This window comes from Ambystoma mexicanum, chromosome 13 (assembly GCF_040938575.1).
Source record: "Ambystoma mexicanum isolate Mex_15411 chromosome 13, UKY_AmexF1_1, whole genome shotgun sequence".
Classification (NCBI taxonomy): domain Eukaryota; kingdom Metazoa; phylum Chordata; class Amphibia; order Caudata; family Ambystomatidae; genus Ambystoma; species Ambystoma mexicanum.
This window is the reverse complement of record NC_090938.1, coordinates 221,388,603-221,408,975: the sequence shown is the minus strand read 5'-3', so window position 1 is coordinate 221,408,975 and position 20,373 is coordinate 221,388,603. Positions and strand designations below refer to the sequence as shown.

The following is a 20,373-nucleotide window of genomic DNA, read 5'->3' as shown; positions in this document are numbered from 1 at the left end:
ACTCAAGGTACTGTGGAAAACCTGAGGATTTTTCCCTCCGTACTCCTGGGGGATCTTCTGCACAGGTGGCCAGGTGAGGGTCGTCACTGTCGGATCCCGACCCTGGGCGTGGACGAGCAAGGGAGGATCACTTGGGTGGAGGGTTCTTTGGGATTGGGGAGGGATTGCCCAAAGGCGAGCCATGCTACACCCCTTTTTCCAATGACCCCCTATCCGACATTTCCTTCTACTGCATGACTGCAGACTGTCCCCTTTTCCTTTTGACAAAACCTCCCTGCTCTGCTAAAACATGGTGAAATCCAACAGAGGCACGTTTTTTTTCTATCAATGTCCCATTAACAAGGACAGGCAAAGTCAGGCACAGAATACAGAACAAACGCACCTGGGGAGTCTTAGCACACCACCGGTGTATAAAAGGTGTGAGCCAGAGAAAAAGAATAATTGAACTGGAGCCTGGGGAGATCCATGAGTCGTAGTACGAGAGCACAGGCTTACTGTGATGCCCAGAGAACCCGAGACCTGCTGGGGGAGAATGGAGGGCCCAGACACTGGGAGCCTATTGGTGAAAGGGCTAACAGAAGCATGGTAGGGAGCCAGAAGGGAGTTAAGTGCAAAGCTGCTCTCCAGAGTGAAGTCTGTGGAAGGGTGTTTGTTATCCTGAGACAGAGAAGTCGCCAAGGAGATTTGGAGGGGATGTCGAGGAGCCCTTGGTCTTCAGTCGATAAGACTGCAATGGTGATGTTAAAGAAATCACAATCAGTGAGTTCAAAGCCAGAGGGGAACCCGGTTGATGATCGCGGTAAAGTGTGAGGGATAAAATGTTGCAAGCCGTAAAATAATTGCAAGGACAAGTGTAGGATAAAGAAAAGGAAGAAGAAAGCTTCAATTGTCTGTTGTGAAAGTTGAAAGATGAGAGAAGCAAAGTAACGAACGTTCACGTGTACGTTAACATGTGGTGAAAGGAGCTCTAGTGAACAGAGATATTGTGTACAGGAGTGAAGTTCACTGAGAGAGCGAATGTGCAAGAAAGTGAAGGGGGGGCTATGCTTGATGGAAAAGGCACGCTGAGACTCCATGAAAATTTGGTGATGAATTGTAAAAGGTGCCGGGGGCACAAATTGAGAAAAGCTAAAGTTGAACTTTAAAAAGGTGCCGGGGGCACAGTGAGAAGAGAAAACTGAAAGAGAGGCCTAAGTATCAGAGTGGTCCCAGACTTGGCCGAAAGTACTGTGTGTTCATCGAAATTCTCGGCTACGTTGAATGGCTGAATAACTGTGTGGAGAGCCATGGTGTCAGAGTGGTCCCTCCCGGGGCTGAGGAATACTGGGCGATTAACCACCAGCTTTGCTAGATCTGGCGGATAATCTAGAATAACTACCTGAATGTCAGTACAGCTTGAGGCAAGTCTGTTACATCTATTACACAGCATGTTTTAATCCAGATTGCCAAGCCTTAACTAGGGAAATCTTGTGTGTCGTTTTGCGCATTTGAACAGAAGCATGTACAACATTCCGTGGTATCTTGGTCGAGAGACTATTTTTCCTGCAAGATTGATATTTTGATAAAATCTACCAAGCCCTTATCACCCAATATAGATCTAATATCTCAAATGTTGCACGAGGTGACACATGAGTATTTCCTTGCTCTTATTATCTGTTCCAAGTCTAGGATCAACAGGTGGTCGAGTGGGGGAGGTAAAACAGACAATCAAGATATCCCACAGAGAGTCATCAGCAGAAGAATGCTTTGGCATCCTTAAGTCCGGAGGTTTCTCCATTTGGTTCACAGCTGCATTCTTATTTATAGTCTGGCTGCAGTTTGGCGAAATACATAGTGCACGATGCTGTGGATCAGTCTCCTTAGTTCTAATTACCTCAGCCCTACTCCCTAAATCAGGTGGGTTGGCTTTGAGTTTTATATTAGCTCCACTTGGCGTTGGGGTTCTGTGATCGATTGATAAAATGCCATTAATCAGATCTGAATGTGATAATGTTAAGCTGATGTGATCAACATTAGGATCAGAGCAATCAGAGTACCAGCTTGCACTGATTATATTGCAAAGGGTTATTGAACAACAGCCTTGTATACTCAATCCACTGTAAACATGTGTTTACCAGGGAATTGCCTCTTTCTCTAGAATCTTTTGAAAGTTTGGGAATTGACTACATATAGACGTTATTACTGACGCACCCTTTTATGGGTACTTTTGGAAGAATTTTCTCTGTTACGAATTTGCTTTTTGTGTTCTGTTGGGCTCTGTGTTTGACTATTATCGGTTTATGGCTGGAGATTTAGAGACCTGTCCCTATCACCTTGGTATAGCCTCACGTTGGTCAGTCTTGGCTGTAATTGTGCAGCTACTAATGGGCGTTGATATGTTTATATCAGAGTCACGATTCTCTCCCACAGCTCGGTCCTTTAGGTTTTGCTCTGGGACTAGAATTCTAGAATAGGATTGGTTGGATTCTGTTCCCAGTTCAATTTGATTTCATCAATCTTGCTATGGAGTGCACAGAGTGTGGCGTTAAGCCCAATAAGTCAGATAGGTATTTAGTTTGGGCTAGTCGGTGGCACTTTAGTGCCACCTATAAGACAAAACTATTCCATTAGAGTACAGAGAGGGAGAAATGGCATATGAGGAGGAACACAAAGCGTGTAGGTGCTTGGTTATTTTCCCGTCCATTGACTTCCATTGGCCATCCCAATCCCTATGGCTATTCCAACCCAGTCCCTATCCCTCCCTGTCCAAAAGCACCTCCTCATGGGAACTCTTGGAGCTGGCTTAAATCAAGACTAACCATCAAACTTTGCACTTGAAGTACCTGCCACTGGTTTTTCAAAGCAGACTTCTGAGAGTGAATGACTCAATTTGACTTGTAAACACAAGTGTAATAAAAAGGTCTTAACCAGGTCTGCCTTCAGCCACTCGATTTTATAAGCATTATGTGTGTCCTTCAGTCAAGTACTGTTAAAAACAAGCATTGGCAAAGCTAACAGTTTTAGCTTGGGTATACGTATTAGGAATTTGCCAGGCACTGCTAATCAAGGTCCAAGTACTCGCACCATTTTGTGCTGCTACCGTAAATGGCCTGGTAATACTATTACAGCGAGTGTGCCTGGTAAGTGCCTTTCCCATGCCTACACAAAAGTCCAAACTATTGGCATTGCCAATGCTTTTTTTCATGTTCAACTCACCTTCTTAAGCACATCAACCCATGCCCGAAACTTGACATTACCTTCCCAAGACACAGCCAAATACAATTAGCATATGTTTTAGTTTTTCTAGGATCAGATTTGTTGTTAGTCGACTCAAGTTTATAGCCCTTTTGTGTTGTCTACATCTTAGCATGGACCGTGTTCATTCTCGCAGAGGGGCGCCTATGGACTATTTTTTGATAGTTCTTAGCATTTGCTCGATTGTCTTATGCCAACAGCCAAGTTTTTGTTGACCTATTTTGGATAGGGATGTTTTTCTTGTGCCAGCTTGGACATGCTGCCGAGGCTACATTGCTGTCTCTTCTCCATTAGGGTCTTGTAGGGAGTATCTTCTGATACAGGATCTTTGTGGGATACAGCATCTGCCCAGGGTTGTGTCCTCCTCAGCTCACTCTTATCCTGGATGATGTATCCTTATAATCCCCCTGTAATGGTGCTAATGACGCTTTTCCCTGAATTTCGGCGGGTAGCTTGTTAAATTTACCCTCTCCTTCCATGCTCCATAGGGAGTTCGTAGGGTGCTTTGCGATAGTCATTTGCTCCTGCACATTTCCTAACATGAGACCCCCCCACACCCCCATCCACTTGCTCTTGAGGTCTTTGCGGGGCTTACATAAGGGTCGATCACAATGATATGGAATCTGGAAGCCACTTCTCCATTATCAACTTTCCTCACCTGGGTAACTACTAATGCATTGGGAGCCGTGCAGGCATTTGCTGAGGTCTCCACGGTCCTTTAAGAGCACCTCAATTTCGCTTGAAAAAACCTTTCTCCATTTCAGTCAAGTCACACACGCCACAGCGCCACCTAGTAAGCATCACTGGAAGTTCAACACCAGTCCGCGCCCTGATGCCTATGGGCTTTGGCGCGTTAGAAATAGATACAATTTTTTAAAGTTCAGAGCCACAGTAGCAAGACATACCCAGCTGTGGCGTTGAACTGGAGGTGAACTTCCAGCCATGGTTACTAGGTTGAGTTGTGGCATGTGTGACTTGGCTGAAATTGATGGGTTGGGGGGGGGGGGTCATGATACCCCTACAGCAGCCTGATTATCCACCCTCAAAGTGTTTCCCGTCTCCTCACCCCTGATGGCAGTAACGTCAATGACTAATGGGCTCCTACGCCAATCGAAAGTATGTAACTGACACGCGTCGATTCTACATTAAAATCCATGACATACTTCCGTATACAGTGTATTCTGCATGTAGCAGACTTCGGGGATCGCCGATACGTGTGTTCTTCGAAAGGTCAATACAAATCGATTTCAAATATGTTGCAAATTAATTCCTTTAATAGTGCTCCAAGGTACATTTTAAGAGCGGAAACCGAGGATATGTTCTCTGCTGCGTTCTTTGACACTGAATCAAATTCCCTGAAGCAACTTTAATGTGTGTTTTCCGACATGTTAAATCTTTGTATACGAGTGCTGCAAATAGAAAACAGTTACACATGGCTGACTGCCCTGCTGAGGCGGGGCCTACTGCCCTCACATGGGCAGGGGAGCATGTTCTAGGTCCTTAGCAGGGACAGCAGCCTGGCTTATGATCACTTTCCTGTTTGGACCCTCATTGCTTTACCTCAAACATTTCTGGATGAATTTCCAGAGACGTTTGATAGTTTTTGAAACCCCACACCAACCCAAACACTGAGTTTTCACTGAACTGGTTTTCCCAGGCCTATGTGCTGATATGCCCCGGACGAATATCATACTGACGTGATCTATGTATTCCTCATACTGTAACGAATGTTTGTGTGCGCCGACATGTTCCTACTCGATTTGCATTAAAAATTATAATTTGGTTGTTTACAACCAGGAGCAAAGGCAAGGATTCCAGTGTTGCTGGAGTTAGTCTGCAAAATTAAATAAAAAGGGTAACACTGCTTCCAAGAAAAAGAAAGGAAGAAAGCCCAAATGAGCGTGGAAACGAGACCGCCCTCTCAACAAGAATTTGGGATTAAACGTGCGCTCTAAAATAGCTGAAATGTATTTGATATTATATATCATAGCTTTTATGTGATATAGGATGAATTGTATTGCTATGGTATTAATGATTGATTCTAGGACGAAATGTATTTTGGCTTTTATGGATTTTGCAGTACTTATTAATATGTCACAGGTTTTTGTGTTTTAGACAAAGGGCAACATTGTGACTTCTATTGTATAGTGTACTGTGGTATATGTATACATATGTATATGTATAGTTCCTCTTCCATCACATTTTGTACCTCTTTTCAGAAACTCTAAACCTGGTGTGTGTTTTTAACATCTTTGCACCCATCTGTAGTACTAAAGGTATTCCCAGTGCACCTGCCCTCTTGTTTGCCTTTGCTACTAGGCCGCCTGGTGAGTGTGTGCTCAGACCGTGCTGTGCAGCCTCTCCTCTTTCTCCTAACTATCCGCCATCGCCCCTATGGCACTCACCATCTCCCCTCCCTTCTCTTACTACTACACTATAACCTATCCTCCCTCTCTCATGAAGTCTGGAAGAAAAAAGCTTTAAAAAAAGACATCCTGACCACTAACCCCAGCTTACTCATGGCACTATCTTGGTTCAGGGACCGCAACCCAACCTTCTTCTGGGCACCTGCCATCCTTCATTGACTTCCTTCCCTCACCTGCTACTCCTCTTTCCACTGTTTCTCTGCCCCTCCGGCTGGTGTACCACACCCCTGTAACCCTTCGCAGAAGACCTTCTTGCATCTAGCCATGCTTAATGCTCGTTCTGCTGTAGAGGAAGAGCCAAATATCCCTACCATAAACTCCGCCTCCATGTTGCCTATATGTTGGGAACCAGAAATTGTGACATGCGCAGTAGCAGCGAAGATGTCTATGCCGCAAAGAATCCTTGAGACAAGGTATCTATTGAGAAAACCCTGAATGCATTCATGAAGAAATATTGTTCTTCTGGAACAAGTCCCGGAAGAAGTGTGAAAATGAATCGGAAAGAAGGCTGGTGACGTCATATGAAGCAGAATTGATGCACCTAGAAAAGACACAAATGAAGAAGGAATATAGATATTCTATAGGATCTGAGGACGAAGCATCGAAGAAAAGCAACATTTTGGGATCGAGATGAAGATTGCTCGTACGAAGAAACACTGAAGAAAATGCAAAGTCATTTTACAATTGTACAGATGCTGTAACATAAGTGGACAAAGTAATCCTGAGGTTGACTACGTAGTAAATAGATTGTGGTGATTCACCAATGTATATTCATTGGAATGTATAGAATCTGGATGTTCCACAATGCACTTTAGCAAAATTGGACCCCGTGAATGGAAAGGGCTTGAAGTGTGGCACAGTTGAAAATAGCTGATGGCAAAGCAGAATCCAAGAAAAGCTGGCTAGCCCAGCACCAAATGTCGGGGCCACAGTGAGCCTGGTTATCTGTCAAGAAGCTGCATGAACGTGAGAAAGAAACAAATTCCTGTTGAGTGTAATGAAATAACACAGAGTTCATCATTTAATAGTATTTTATGCAACAGAGAGCTCAAAAACATGGTCACCAGTAACATAGTCAGATGGAAATAGACTGTGGGTCGAGCTACAACGAAACCAGAAGATAAGGCCATGCCACACTCCCTTTTATTTTCAGGCACAGTGAGCTGCTACAAGGCTGAGTTCAAAGCCTTAATTGAATAGCAGACCGCAGGAGTGATGATGGATGAGGGCTAATTGAGTGGGGAGGCCTGACCAGGCCAACCCTCCCAGCACCTGGGGTAACCAGCTTGCGTGCTGCTAGCAAGTGGAATATTCTAGAAGAGTACAAGCGTGCCAACCAATTATAGAGGGTCACATTTTAAAGAGCCCTATAGTTTGTGTAACCAATAGGGTGTTGTGTATTAGTATGACACGGAAGATGACTTGCAATTGGGGTGAGCTTACATGTCGACCTGATCTTAGAGACCAAATCACAACTCCCAGCAGTATGGAACGTATACCTAGATGTTCCCTTTAAGCCCACTCGGCTGGACATACTCTTGATGCCTTTATCCACACTGAATTTTTGCTCTCCTCCCCACTGCTCACCCCTCTATCCTGGTCTGACCACTTTCTCCCCTCCTCTCACCGTGCTGGCCTTGGGGTTGCTCAGATATTTCCTGAGTGGGCCCCTTGCTCCCTCATGCCCACCCAGCCTTACTCTTCCTTCGAGAGCCTGGTTAAAAAGCTGGTCATCCCTCCCGTCTGCTCTCTGACCTTTGCCACTATCTACTGGTCAACTCGCTCTAGCACCATGTTCCTCTCTGAATGGGTTGATTTATCCTCCTCTCTCCTCACAACCACCTCTAAACTCCTTCTCATGGGCGATTTCAACATCCGCATGGACTTCTCAATCATGGCATCCACTCTCTTCCTTGACCTTTGCACCTCACTCTCCCTCTCCATTCTCTCTTCACGTCCGACCCACTCGGCTGGACATACTCTTGATGCCTTTATCCACACTGATTTTTCACTCTCCTCCCCACTGCTCACCCCTCTCTCCTGGTCTGACCACTTTCTCCCCTTCTCTCACCTGGGTCCTCTGGGCCATCTGACCTCACTTCCCCCAGCTCTGCCAAACTCGTTTGCAGACATCCGTCCGATGAAACGAGTGTCAGCTGCTGCCTTCGCATCCACCTTCACCCCCCCTTCCTCAGACTCTACCTCTGCTCTCAGCAACCTCCATCTTGCCATTACTGACACTCTTGTTTGTTCCAGTCTTCCGGATCTGCCTGAAATCTGCCTCTAAGCGAAGCACCTAGTATGATTATGAACTTATAGCCCTGAAGCGCGAGTGTAGAGCTGCGGATCGGAAGCCGCAGACCTCTGATAGACTGGCCTGTCGTCTGCTCCTAAGGCAATACAGACTCTCCATCCACGCCATGAAAAGGACCCTCATCCAGGCGCGCATCTTGGGTGCATCCAACAGCATGACTAAACTCTTTCGAATCTGCAGGGAACTAGCCAACCATTCTGCAGTCTCCTCCTCACCTCTTACGTCCTAGGCCCTCTGAAACGCACTGGCCATACACTTCACTGCAAAAACTCAGGACATCTTAAGCACCATTAAGCACCATTGCATCCCTCTCGCCATCGCCTTGCCCACCCCCTGCCTCCTATGGCCTCCCAGCCGCCCTCTCTCCTCCTTCTCCCCTATCACACCTGATGAGGTCACCAGAGTTGTTCACTCCATGAAGGTTTCCTCAAAACAGGTTTCCCCTGCTCCTCTAGAACCATTAAGGACAACATTGTCTCTCTTGCCCTCTTCCCCTGCACTTGCTGACTCGTGCAAACACTCTTTAGCTACTGGATTCCCCCCTTCCCTCCAGCACTCTCTTGTGCTCCTCCTCCTGAAAAAAACCTTCTGCAGACATTTCTTATCCATCCAACTACCACCTCAGATCTATCTCACCCTTCCTTGGGAAACTCTGGGAGAAGCTGGTCTTCTCCCAACTTACTCAGCACACTGAACTTGTTGGTTGCCTCCATGACCATCAATCTGGATTCTAAGCATCCAGCGGCACCGAAACTGCTCTTCTGAACACCTGTGAGCAACTGCTTGCATCTCGTCTCGGGAGGATAGCTCAGCAGCAACGTGAACGCCTTGGAAGCACATAACCTATCATATCATATCTTGATTCTAAAGCTCCAGCTGTTCTCATGCTACTTGATCTCTCCTCTGCATTTGACATGGTCAACCACTCCATCCTCATAAAATGGCTCTGTGATACCCTGGTATCTCAGAGCGGGAACTGGACTGGCTGAACTCCTTCCTCAGTGACTGTCTGTCCAAGGTTATTCTGGGCTCTTTCTCCCCCCCCCCAACCTCGATCTCCACCTGCGGTGTCCCCCAGGGCTCCAACCTCTCCCTGGCACTTTAACACCTATCTTGCTCCACTGGCACACCTCATTTCCACCTATTTCCCCAACTTCCAGTGTTACACAGATGACACACAACTCTTCTTCAAACTTCCCTCTGACCCTCTACTTCTACCACCATCCCTGACTGCCTATTTGCCATCCAGTCCTGGCACTCTTCCAGTAATCTCTGCCTCAATTCAAGCAAAACTGAAATCCTTCCTATTGAGACTCATGCTCCCTCTTTCTTCCCCCTCACCCTGGCCATCCTCTGTGGGCTCTCCCCCACTCCTTCATCTGAAGTCAGAAACCTTGGAGTCATCTTCGACTCCTCTCTTTCCTTCCTCCGTCGCATTTAGGACCTTGCCAAGAAGGCCCATTTTCAACTCTACCTCCTCAAAAGAGGAATTCTCCCTTTCCTCACTTTCCCCCAGAAGATCAATGTCTCTAGAGATCTGGTTCTCTCTAGACTAGACAACTGCAACAGCCTTTTCCTTAATCTACCCTCTTCTTCTCTGCGACCCCTCCAGCTAATCCAGAATAGGGCAGCAAGATTTATCCTTTGCCTCAAACCCAGGGGCCACACCTCTCCAGCCCTAAAAACTCTCCCCAGGCTCCCGGTTGCTGCAAGGATCAAATTCAAATCCTTCTGTGTCATCCATAAGGCTCTATGGGGGCGCAGACCACGCTATCTAAAACTTGCTCTCACTAAATACTCTCCCTCCAGATGTTTACGTTCCTCTGGCAACTACTGTGTGTTTGTCAAGCGCTTCGCTAAACAGAGAGCTGTTACCTCTTTCCTCAGCAGGCTCCGTCCTATGGCACAGCCTCCCCCTTCCTCTTCGCCTTGAGCCGGATCTCCTCAAATTCCGATGGCTCCTCAAAACTTTCCTTTTCAACTCCTCCTTCCCTCCCTCCCCTGCCAAAAACCCACAGTTGCTGAGAATGGTGACCAGGGCCCTTATGTGTCCTCTTGGGCCCTGGCCTCCCTCACCCAATCGCTTCCATCCTCCACCCACTCGCAACCTTTGCGTTGTCACCCACTGGCCTATGCCATCACAGGCCTGCAATTATTTATTGAGAGCTGACCACTCACCCAGGCATTTAAACTGCTCACTACCTAGCACTTCCCTCCAGGTGCACCTAGCACTTACCGCCCCCCACCCCACTCCATCATCCCTTCTCTTCTGTCTGCACTTGCACAGTCTGAATACTCACAAGCCCTAGTAGGTCACCCTCTATCTGTCATTGTTTTATTTGAGTTCAATCCCATGTTCCCTCCCTGATGTCCTGTGGCCGCTTTGAAACACAATTTACTTGATGTATAAGTGCCTTACAAATGCACAATCATTCAAAAATAAAAACTTAGTTTAAAAGGTTTATTGTTAACAATATGGACTTAAATTGAAAGAACAATGGGGTTGATATGGGTTTCTGGATTTGGGTGGGAGCACAAACTAAATGAAACGCAAACCACATTAGGACCCTGAGGGGTATTGCCCATTTTCAAGACATTGTGTGCTGATGGACAAGAATGTGATTTTTTGTGATATTGTTTTAAGACTTTCCATGATATAGTTTCTCCTATTTGGTGTGTTTATTATAGTGACACTATGAATGATTGCACCCTGGTATACATTGAAAGCATGTAAGCTACTAACTTGAACATGAAACTGTTCCAATACGTAATGCCCTTGTAGCAATATAGTGAGCTAGCATCTGGGACTCAACTAATAGTACATTTATTACTACTAATAACAGAAAGTGTCCTAATAAGTATCAATCACAGGTTGAAAAGGCACTATCAGAGTACATAGAATAAAGACAATAGCTATAACGTGGGCATTTCTCATAATGCTATCATTCCCCCACCAGCCCCTTTGAATCAACCTATCAGTATTTGCTGTCTCTCCAAGTTAACACTACACTCATTGAATTACTTCCGCAGCAACAGGCAAAGGTCAACATGTTTTTCTAACCAATTGGTTTAAAGTCTCTCTGTCTGCCGGGGTCCTCTTTTATGGCGTATTGGATTGTAGCCAATCGACATTGGTCTGTTCCGCTGCTCAACCTCTCTTTCCCTCCTAGACGCTGGCCTACGGGGATATGAACCACGAGTGGATCGGGAACGAGTGGCTTCCCAGCCTGGGACTCCCCCAGTACCGCAGCTACTTCATGGAGTGCTTAGTGGACGCTCGGATGCTGGACCATCTCACCAAGAAGGACCTACGAGTGCACCTCAAGATGGTGGACAGCTTCCATCGGTGAGCAACGAGAAACACCCTGGTCCCTATCATTCAATAGCCAATTAGTGAAATTGCAAGTTTGACATTTTGAAGCATTGTACGTTTCATTTGCAAATTATATACTTTGATTCATGATATAAAATAAGTTTATGTTTAGGTTATTCACTGCGATTAATGCTTTTTAATGTCACAAACGGAAATAGAAAATGATACAGTTTGAAAATATAACCAGACTCCTACCAAAGAGTGCAAGAGATATTTTGTCTCTTTGGCACAGTTAATGGACACATTCTCCTCTTATAGTTAATTTTGACTTTCTTTTGATTGGCCCATGAAAAAGGAGGTGTTGCCATCACATATATTAATGACATAACCATATACACGTATATTATGTTATATATTTGACCATTTATCAAATGATCTGGAGCAAAGTGAAAATATCATTTAAAGACATGAATTCATTCAGTGTGCACAGTGCACGCTTGGTGTAGCTACCTCCATTGTCAATGTGGAGCAGTTTTTTTTATTATTTTTATTTGTTTATTTTTAAAAGATTTTTATTATGAGAGATCAACATACAAGATATTCAATAACTATTAATAATATGTAATAAACAAGTGCCAGTTCATAAATATGAGATATTAACAGAATTATTTAAAGAAGTGCAGATGATTAACCTCAACAAATGTGTAGCAGTTTTGACACCTGTACATATGAAGCCAGCATTCTTCTTCTCTGCTATCCATTCTCTAATCGCGTCCTGTTCTACAAAAAAGCAATTCCAAGGCAGCTGCCAAGACACCAGATGAGATGTTTAAGGGGGCGTATGTTACTTGCTATATTTTGCAGTGGTAAGTAAACTTATTTAGGAAGTAAAAGCTATTGGCTGTGTTTTTAAGCATGTAAAGCAGACCCCTTTTATTTTGTACACCTCGTAACGTATTCAAATGAAGGGATCCCTTTAATGCTCCCCCATTCAGCTCAGGCAGTAATAATATTAGAGCGCTCCTTCATGAGGCAGCAGGCAGCATTCTGCTGTTGCCAGTGATTGAACTTGTCTGTGGAGCTGTGTGGGTTGAAGCAGAAGACAGGATTCTACCTCTCTAATGGATGCCTTCCTCATTTGTGATGTCCTATCCGCAGCGCAGGTGATATTCTGAAGCAGTTTTGCTGCCAGGGGTAGCAACCCTTCCCGGCCCCTACACGTGCCCCACAACGGACAATACGTCGGGACCAGTATATATCGAGGTTCTGGGCCCCTGGGACCTCCTTTTTTTTGTGCACTTTGCATGTTTCAGGAACACGCTACTTTGTTGAATGCAAAAAATGCCCAAACCCACTAAGGCTTTGGGTCTCAAACCTTGTGTCATTGCTGCCAGCAGATGTCAGTTTCCGATCCCCATTACATCTGTTTGTACTGATTGGGAGAGAGGCACAATGCCAATCCATGCATCCCAATGCCTTCCTGGAAAGGGCAGCTACACTTTTTACTTTCAACAAGGTGCTGAAACTGCGCGTGTTCTCGGTCGCGCAGCGCAGTGCGCCTGACCAGAACAGGTCTCCTGTGAACAATGACCAGAAGAAGAAACGCTGCAAAAGGTCTCGCTCCTCATGCACTTCTTCCCATCATCATTTTTCTTCTTTCTCGCTCCAGACAATCACTAAAAGTGGCGCTGCAGTTACCGGTTCCCACCCATTCCTCCACCATGAATTTCTGCGTGAAGATGCTTGACATCTTTGCCATGACCCGGGCACCAATGGCTTTGGTCTCTGTGCTGCCAGCTTTAACAGGACTGTGGAGTAGACCCTGATTATGAAACAGACCTGTCTTACCTAATCTAGAACGGCACTAGATGCCGGACTGATGACTGTGGGCTGCTGCTCGAGACCACCCAGGACCTTTGCAGCCGGACGCTGCTCCAGAGGGCTGCCTTGGGTTGTCTCCGATAGCCGCCAAGTCAGGCGAGCCTGCCAACATGACCGTCGGGCACAATGAGATGAGTCCTTACGACCGCACAGCCTGCTGGCAGTGCAGGAAACGTGAGTGGGTGCCTGGTGTGACGGTGCTGACTTCAGACACCGCAGAGCCACTACAATAGCGGGAAAGGCGGCCACGGGTCGATGGTCGAGATGTGTTCCCTGATCCAGGACAATGGAAAGTGGCATGGAAAAGCCACAGCAATAGGAGGAAGGGCGTACCTCGATACAAGCCCAGGATTGGAGGAAGGGCAAGGAAACACCCAGATTCTCCCATGGACTGCACAAAGGGTAGGGATTGACAGTGGGCCCAGCCAATCTGAGAGAGGGGATGGAAAGAAAAGAGGGATCTCATAAAACATTGCTGTTTTTCCGGATTCTTAAAGAAGCCTACTGAGGATGTGGAAGCAGAGCAGGGGTATACCTGGGCTTTCTAAGGAAGAGAAACCCGTCGGAACGTAAGAGAAGGATGTTAAGGAGATAGCCACAATGCTGTAATTGTAGGGTCTAAATAAACTACATGCCTCTGTTACAATTTGTCCTAAGTGCTCACAAGTGGTGGCAACTGTGGGATACATTCTACGAATGCCCTTACAGAGGGAGAGCAACAGCTGCAACAAGCATTAGAGCTAGCAGGCACAGCCAGACCGACTGGCCCTCCAGCATGCCATACAAGTACAGAAGACGCAGTGGATGGATACAACAACCACGAGACAGATGCCACAGGTACCCACCACAGTACTGCAGAAGTATACTGCAAAGTCTATACCAAGTAGACAACCCAACGGGGGATGCACTGTACAAAGACATAAAAAAGCCATCTTTGAGTGGCTTGGTCATGATGAATCGTACCTAATCAAGTTCAGAGACACCCGGTTGAATCCGAGAGAGACTCACAGAGAGAGACTCCCAGACAACTATTTTATAGAGTAAATGACAGCATATAAATGGTTACAAACATATAGCCGAGATGGCTGAACGCATTATTCTGGAACAATATGTGGAGACTCCTGCAGCTCCCATACAATACTGGGTGAAATGGCATCACCGACCCAGTCTGATGGATGCCATAACATTGCATCTGCCTATGAAAAGGCAGGAATGGGACGTATGGCCACAGTGACAGTTAGGAGCAGGTCTGGCAATTTCACCTTATCCATTAGCCCACAGGCCAACTCCTGAAGGCTCTTCATGTTTCCCAACCAAAGGCAGACACAGAAGCATGGAAGCCCAGAAGTGCCGACCCTCCAATTCCTGTACCGTGACCAAATTTGGTCCCATCTCCATGTACCCTTCAGTGCAATGAATGTGGAGAGTGGGGTCACATTGCACGCAAGTGTATAAAGAAAGGGATACCAGCGCTGATGGACATTGAGCCATCTGAAGCAATTAAGGCGAGATAACCCGATTGGGTTCTGGGATCAAAAAGGACCCTCAGGTATGTCTGGGCTTGTGAGGCTGAAATAGATGCACAACACACCCGAGCCCTGGTCGATTCCGGAAGCTGGCAGACCGCCTTGAGCAATGGTTTGCTAGGAGCAACTGAGCACGACGGGACAGGGGATGTAACATCTCCTAAAAGGAGTGCACATAAGGATAAAAGGTAGGGATATACAATTAAACACGGCAGTCTTGCCTTCTCTTCCTGAACCACCCTTGCTGGGATCACATGCCCCTGAGTTTAAAGGGATCATTAGTGAGATAGAAGAGGAATGGTGGAAGGACGCGACATTTTCCCTTGAAGAAGTAGTAGTCCTCAACCAAATTGAAAGATAGGCACGCAAAGAGAAGAGCAGAAAGAAACACCTGAGGCTGGCCCGGACAATGAGCCCAACAACCATCGATTGGAGGATCGATGAACAAGGAGATGATTACTGAATGGCCCAGGAACTGGACCAAACCCTCCGATACGTACAAGAAACTTCGAGAGATCTGATCACTCAAACCTTAGGGGCATAGATCCTCAGGAAGAACAATTCCTATACCAGACAATGATAGAGGAGAATAGGTATCAGGTCTGCCTATTACTGGTTCCTCTGAAATGCAGGTGGACGGTGATAGAAATAGCAAGCAATCAGGTGGGCGATTATCACTAGTGATCTGACAAGACCATTCAGAATATTTTACAAAGATTCTTTTGGCCCAGAGTATGTGGGGAAACCACTTGCTTCTGAAAGCACTGCCTGGAATGATAACTGAAAAACAGGGCCAATATGCTGAGGGCACCTCTGCAGCTATGCCACTGAATCGCTTCCACCGAATAGGCATGGAAAATGTAGGACTGATGGACCCCTTCAGTAGGGGACATAAATACCTCATGGTCGTGGTGGATTATGCAATGAGGTAGCCCGAGGCATTCCTTTTACAGTATGTGATGCTCTCATCCCCTTTATGGCATGATTCGGGATAACAAAAGAAATTGTAACAGATCAGGGTGCGAGTTTCACCTCCAATCTGGTGAAGCAAGTATGCCAAGCCCATCACATAGTTCATTTAAAGATGTGGTGTACCACCATCAAACTGATGGCCTAGTTGAGCGATACAACATACAATGAAGCAAATGTTGCACAAAGCCATGGAATTGTGATAGATTATTACCACTGATTCTGATGACCCTGGGGCAGGAGAGGTCAGACTGAATATGCACAGCATCTACAATACAGGAGAGAGCATGGAACAATCTTCAAAAAGCACAAAGGGTGAACGAGAGGTACTACAACAGAGGAACTAGACTACACACATTCCAGCCTGGAAAGGTGATGGTGTTACTTCCCACCACTAAAAACAAACTACTTGCCTCCTGTATAGGACCCATTGAAATCGAACAAGTAACAAATAATGTAAGGCATGGAGATATGCAACAATCAATACAGACTTATCCTGTGAATCTCCCTGGTCTTTTCTCACATGAATTATTGTACAGCTCTCATGCTTCCTCTCCCTCCCTCACATCTTCTCCCTCTTTGTTCTCTTTATAACTCTTCGATTCCTTTTCTTTTTTCATTACCTTCTTGTTCTTCCATTACATATTCCTTTCTCTCAATTGCATTGCTTCCTTTTTAATTTCGTCCCCTTTATCGTTTTCTTTCAATTGTCTTTTCAGTTTGGGTTCCTACTATGTGGAACTCCCTGCCGGTACACCTGCGTGACATTGATGACCATTTTCAGTTTCAAAAGAATTTGAAAAACATCTCTTTTGAGTTTTTGACTTTGAGTACCTCTCCCTCCTTTATCATTGGCTGTTAGCGCCTTCACGCCACAGGGCCTTAGTCCACTCTCCACAGGTTCATGTAAAATACAATACAATTGTCTGGCTCCTCCTTATCTTGTTCTATCTCGCTCTCTCATATCACAGAATTTACTTCTTCTTACTGTTCCTCTTCCCATTTCTGTTCCTTTGTTTTAGCTCCAAAACACTGGAATGCTCTTCCTCTTTTAATTCGCTCTGCTACATCTCTTCATATTCTTTCAATTAAATCTGAAAGCCCATCTTCTATCTTCTCATTCCACTTAATTCTGTTTGCCTTTCCCCTCTTCTGTTTTTAGTTATGTTGCATTATCAAATGATTGTACTGCTTTCTTGATAATGTTTGTTCAGCGCTTTTGTAGAAAAGCGCTTCATAAATTTAACAAAATGAAAAAAAAAAATGAATAAAATGGGAAGACCCAGAACCGGTGGTCGCCCTCATTACACCTGAACCTAGGAAAACCCCAGAGATGCACCACAGCTGAAACCCGGAAATGTGGAAGACCTACAAATTAATATAGACCTGCCACCCCTACAAAGACATTAGATGGATTGTCTACTTATCCAGTTCAGGTCAATTTTCTCGACAAGCCCCAGACGGGCTTCAGAGATGTATCACGTCATACAAACCTTGGCCAACCAGATAGCTCAACAACGACCTTACCACATCACAGAGCTTGAATCAAAGCCGTTGAAAAAGAAGTAGAATACATGTTAGACCTATGGGTGAGCAAACCCTCAACTAGTCAATGGTGTGCCCCTATTTATATAGTGTCAAAACCGGACGGCACTATTCTGTATGGACTTTGGTGCTTAAATAGTATATTGCAGTTCGATGCATATCCCATGTGCACATTGAGGACTTGTTCGAATGCCTGCATCGAGCCAAATACCTGACCTCCATTGACTTAACCAAAGGATATTGGCAGATACTGCTGCGGAAAGAGGATGAAAACAAATGGTAACCTTGTATTGGCCAAGCAGCCCATACAAGGTTACCATTTTACCATTGAGTTTACCCAGGGCACCAGCAACCTTCCAAAGACTTATGGATACATTATTGCAAAAAGGGAAATGTGTACTGATCCACATGGACAACACAATTGCCATGCACTAGCTCAACAAACAAGAAAGAAGTGATATGATGTGGTTCTGTACTCTGGAGAACAATGTCTCACTGACAGCTGTCCATCTAACGGAAGAGTAAATGTGACGGCAGATGCCTTGAGCAGACAGACTTGGACCTCCAGTGAGTGGGACCTCTGCCAGGAAGTACTAGAGGAGATGTTCACCTGCTGAGGTACTCCTGAAGTAGATATGTTCACTTCCAGTGTGAACAGGAAGTGCATGTTATTCTTTTCTGGGGAATTTTCTAATTGGGGTGCTCTGGAGAATGCATTTATTTATTTAATAGTATTTTTATTACATGCCTATCATCATACCCTAGTTCGGTTTCTAAGCGTGGATCCGGGATTCAAACCTCTGTTGCTCTGCCTGGTCTTGCTTCCAAGACCAGCACCTTGCCCTTGACCTAGCCTCTATTCACATTGATGGAGGATTGACGGTACGGCCGAGTGGAAGTTTGATCTACTTTGTGTTCCCGACAATTTCTGTCATTCCACTGTTTCTCAGAAGACTGCACTTGTTTGGGACCATGTTAAAATTGATCGCTCCCAGACTAGGCCAGAAGGACATGGTACCTGGAGTTGCTGAACATGTCCATCAAACCTCCTCGGTGCCTTCCTAGGAGACTGGATATACTGTGCCAACCGGAGTGGTGGGGGCCCCCCACCCGAACCTCAGCAACCTGAACCTTCATGCTTGGCAACTGCAAGGGTGAGATACAAGTAGTGGGACTTGTTAGACATCATCCTGAATGTTCTAATTTAACCTGAAGGCCACCACCAAGTTAATATATGCTTCTACATGGCGTACATTCTCTGCTTGGTGACCACAAAGGGATTTGGACCCTATTTCACATACTCTATCCTCTGTCCTGGATTTTCTACTGTCTTTCGCCCTATCGGGTCTGCAGAGTAGCTCTGTGAAGGGGTACCTAGCTGTTGTATGTTTTTAAACAGTCTCCTGAACAGTGATCTTTCTTCACAATACTGATAGTTCTACATTTTTTATGGGGATTGTGCAACCAGTTTCCTCCATGCCAGATTATGTTGCAGCGTGGCATTTGGGTGTGTTGTTAATGTTTCTTATGGGTGCCGTGTTTGAGTCTCTGCATTCTTGTTCTATTAGATTGCTTACGGTGATCTTCCTGGTGACCATCACATGTGAGTGAGCTCCAGGCATTGTCTGTTAAACCTCCTTATTTGGTTTCTTAAAATACAAGGTGATGCTGTTTTTTCGTCCGACCATCCTTCCAAGGCAGAGGAATGATTCAATCAGCTGGACCCTGTGCGGGCCCTCAGCTACAACATCTCTCGTACAAAGGATGTCAGGAAACATTACCATCTTTTTGTGGGTTATCTTGTTGCTCGAGCTGGCAGCGCTGTGACCAAACAGACCCTGTCATGGTGGATTATTCTCTGCATCTCTGAATGCAATGATCTGGCTGGGAAGGATGTGCCTGCAGGTTTCAGGTCTCAACGCTTCTGACGCCCACTATAGAAAGGAAAGCAGGGATCCATACTGAGTCCCGATTTCCTTTTCCAAGGGGACCATCTTTGAACATTCTTTTCATTCCATGAACGGGTCACTGCGATGCGTCCCCCCATTCACAGTACAACAATACTTTCAATTAGCCCCGTTCCAGCCGTTGCGACGGGTGCTAATGGCATTAAACCCCTATTCCAAGCGCTGGTAAGGGTGGTAACATCACAGTGCCTTCTTTATAAGCCCTTGCGATGGCTGTCAGGCCATTACCACCCGTTCCAGCCGTTGGAACGGTTGCTTAATGCCAAATTATTTGCAGATATTGCTGTATTATAATCAAATTCACCTTCAGGGATTTGTGGACGTTTGCAGCAATAAAGAGCTAGTTATGAATGCGTCACAGACCAAGTTTATGACTTGACATTGGAAATCATTGCCATTAATTAAGCTAGCATTTAATGGTGAACCAATGGAGCAACTAAAATACTTTAATTACTTGGGAGTTTGATTTAATGATGAAGGAAATTGGTGTATCCAGATTGTCAAGTCTTATCTCATTCTAAAGAGGTTTTCAGGTGCCACGTCAAATTTCTGAAAAAGTTTGGGGGAAGAGTTGTAGACTCAATGTTTGAAGTGTATATCGGGGCCAAACTCCGCCTGCATCCCTCTATGGCTTGGAATTGTGGGGCATGTTAGAACTCATAGTCTGGTGTCTAGTGAAAACAAATTCTACAAAAATCTGAAATCTTCACTCCAGGGCACAGGAAACACAACTCTTACATTTTATTCGGGGCTTTGGTAGTGGACTAGGCTACTAAGATCAGGCCAGTTTGCTATGGCTGCAACTGTGGTACGATAATGAACTGGGTGAATACAAGGGGACCCTGCAAGTTGTTTTAATAAATACCTGCACCTGCCCATGGTTCGTTCACGTGAAAACAGCCCTTAAATCTTTTGGGATGGGTCACCTGTGGGATAGGTCAGAAGAAGTAGATCATTTTGCCACAGATACTGTGAAGACGCTATACCTGGAATTGGGCATAGCGGACCTTGCAAACCAAGCCCATGAGAAGCCCCTTGCTGTACAATACTGTAAGATGAAAACAACACCAGGTTACGGAAGATACCTTGAATCAATTGACTATTCTGCCAGAGAGTGAGTGAGTTTGTTTGTTTATTTTATTTATATCGGGCACCTGACCCGGAGGTAATTGGGCGCTTGAGGGTGGAAAGGTTACAT

The 20,373-nt window shown here is 45.5% G+C and overlaps 1 protein-coding gene across 3 annotated transcripts in view; it reads left to right on the top strand.

The window, feature by feature from the left end:
* PPFIA4 (PTPRF interacting protein alpha 4) overlaps window positions 1-20,373 on the top strand; it is a 3,167,227-nt gene that overhangs the window by 2,331,078 nt on the left and 815,776 nt on the right. For all 3 annotated transcript variants that reach the window (XM_069633679.1, XM_069633678.1, XM_069633680.1), the window contains one exon: window positions 11,145-11,320. In XM_069633679.1, the coding sequence (XP_069489780.1) occupies window positions 11,145-11,320 (176 nt within the window). The remainder of the gene's footprint in view (window positions 1-11,144; window positions 11,321-20,373) is intronic.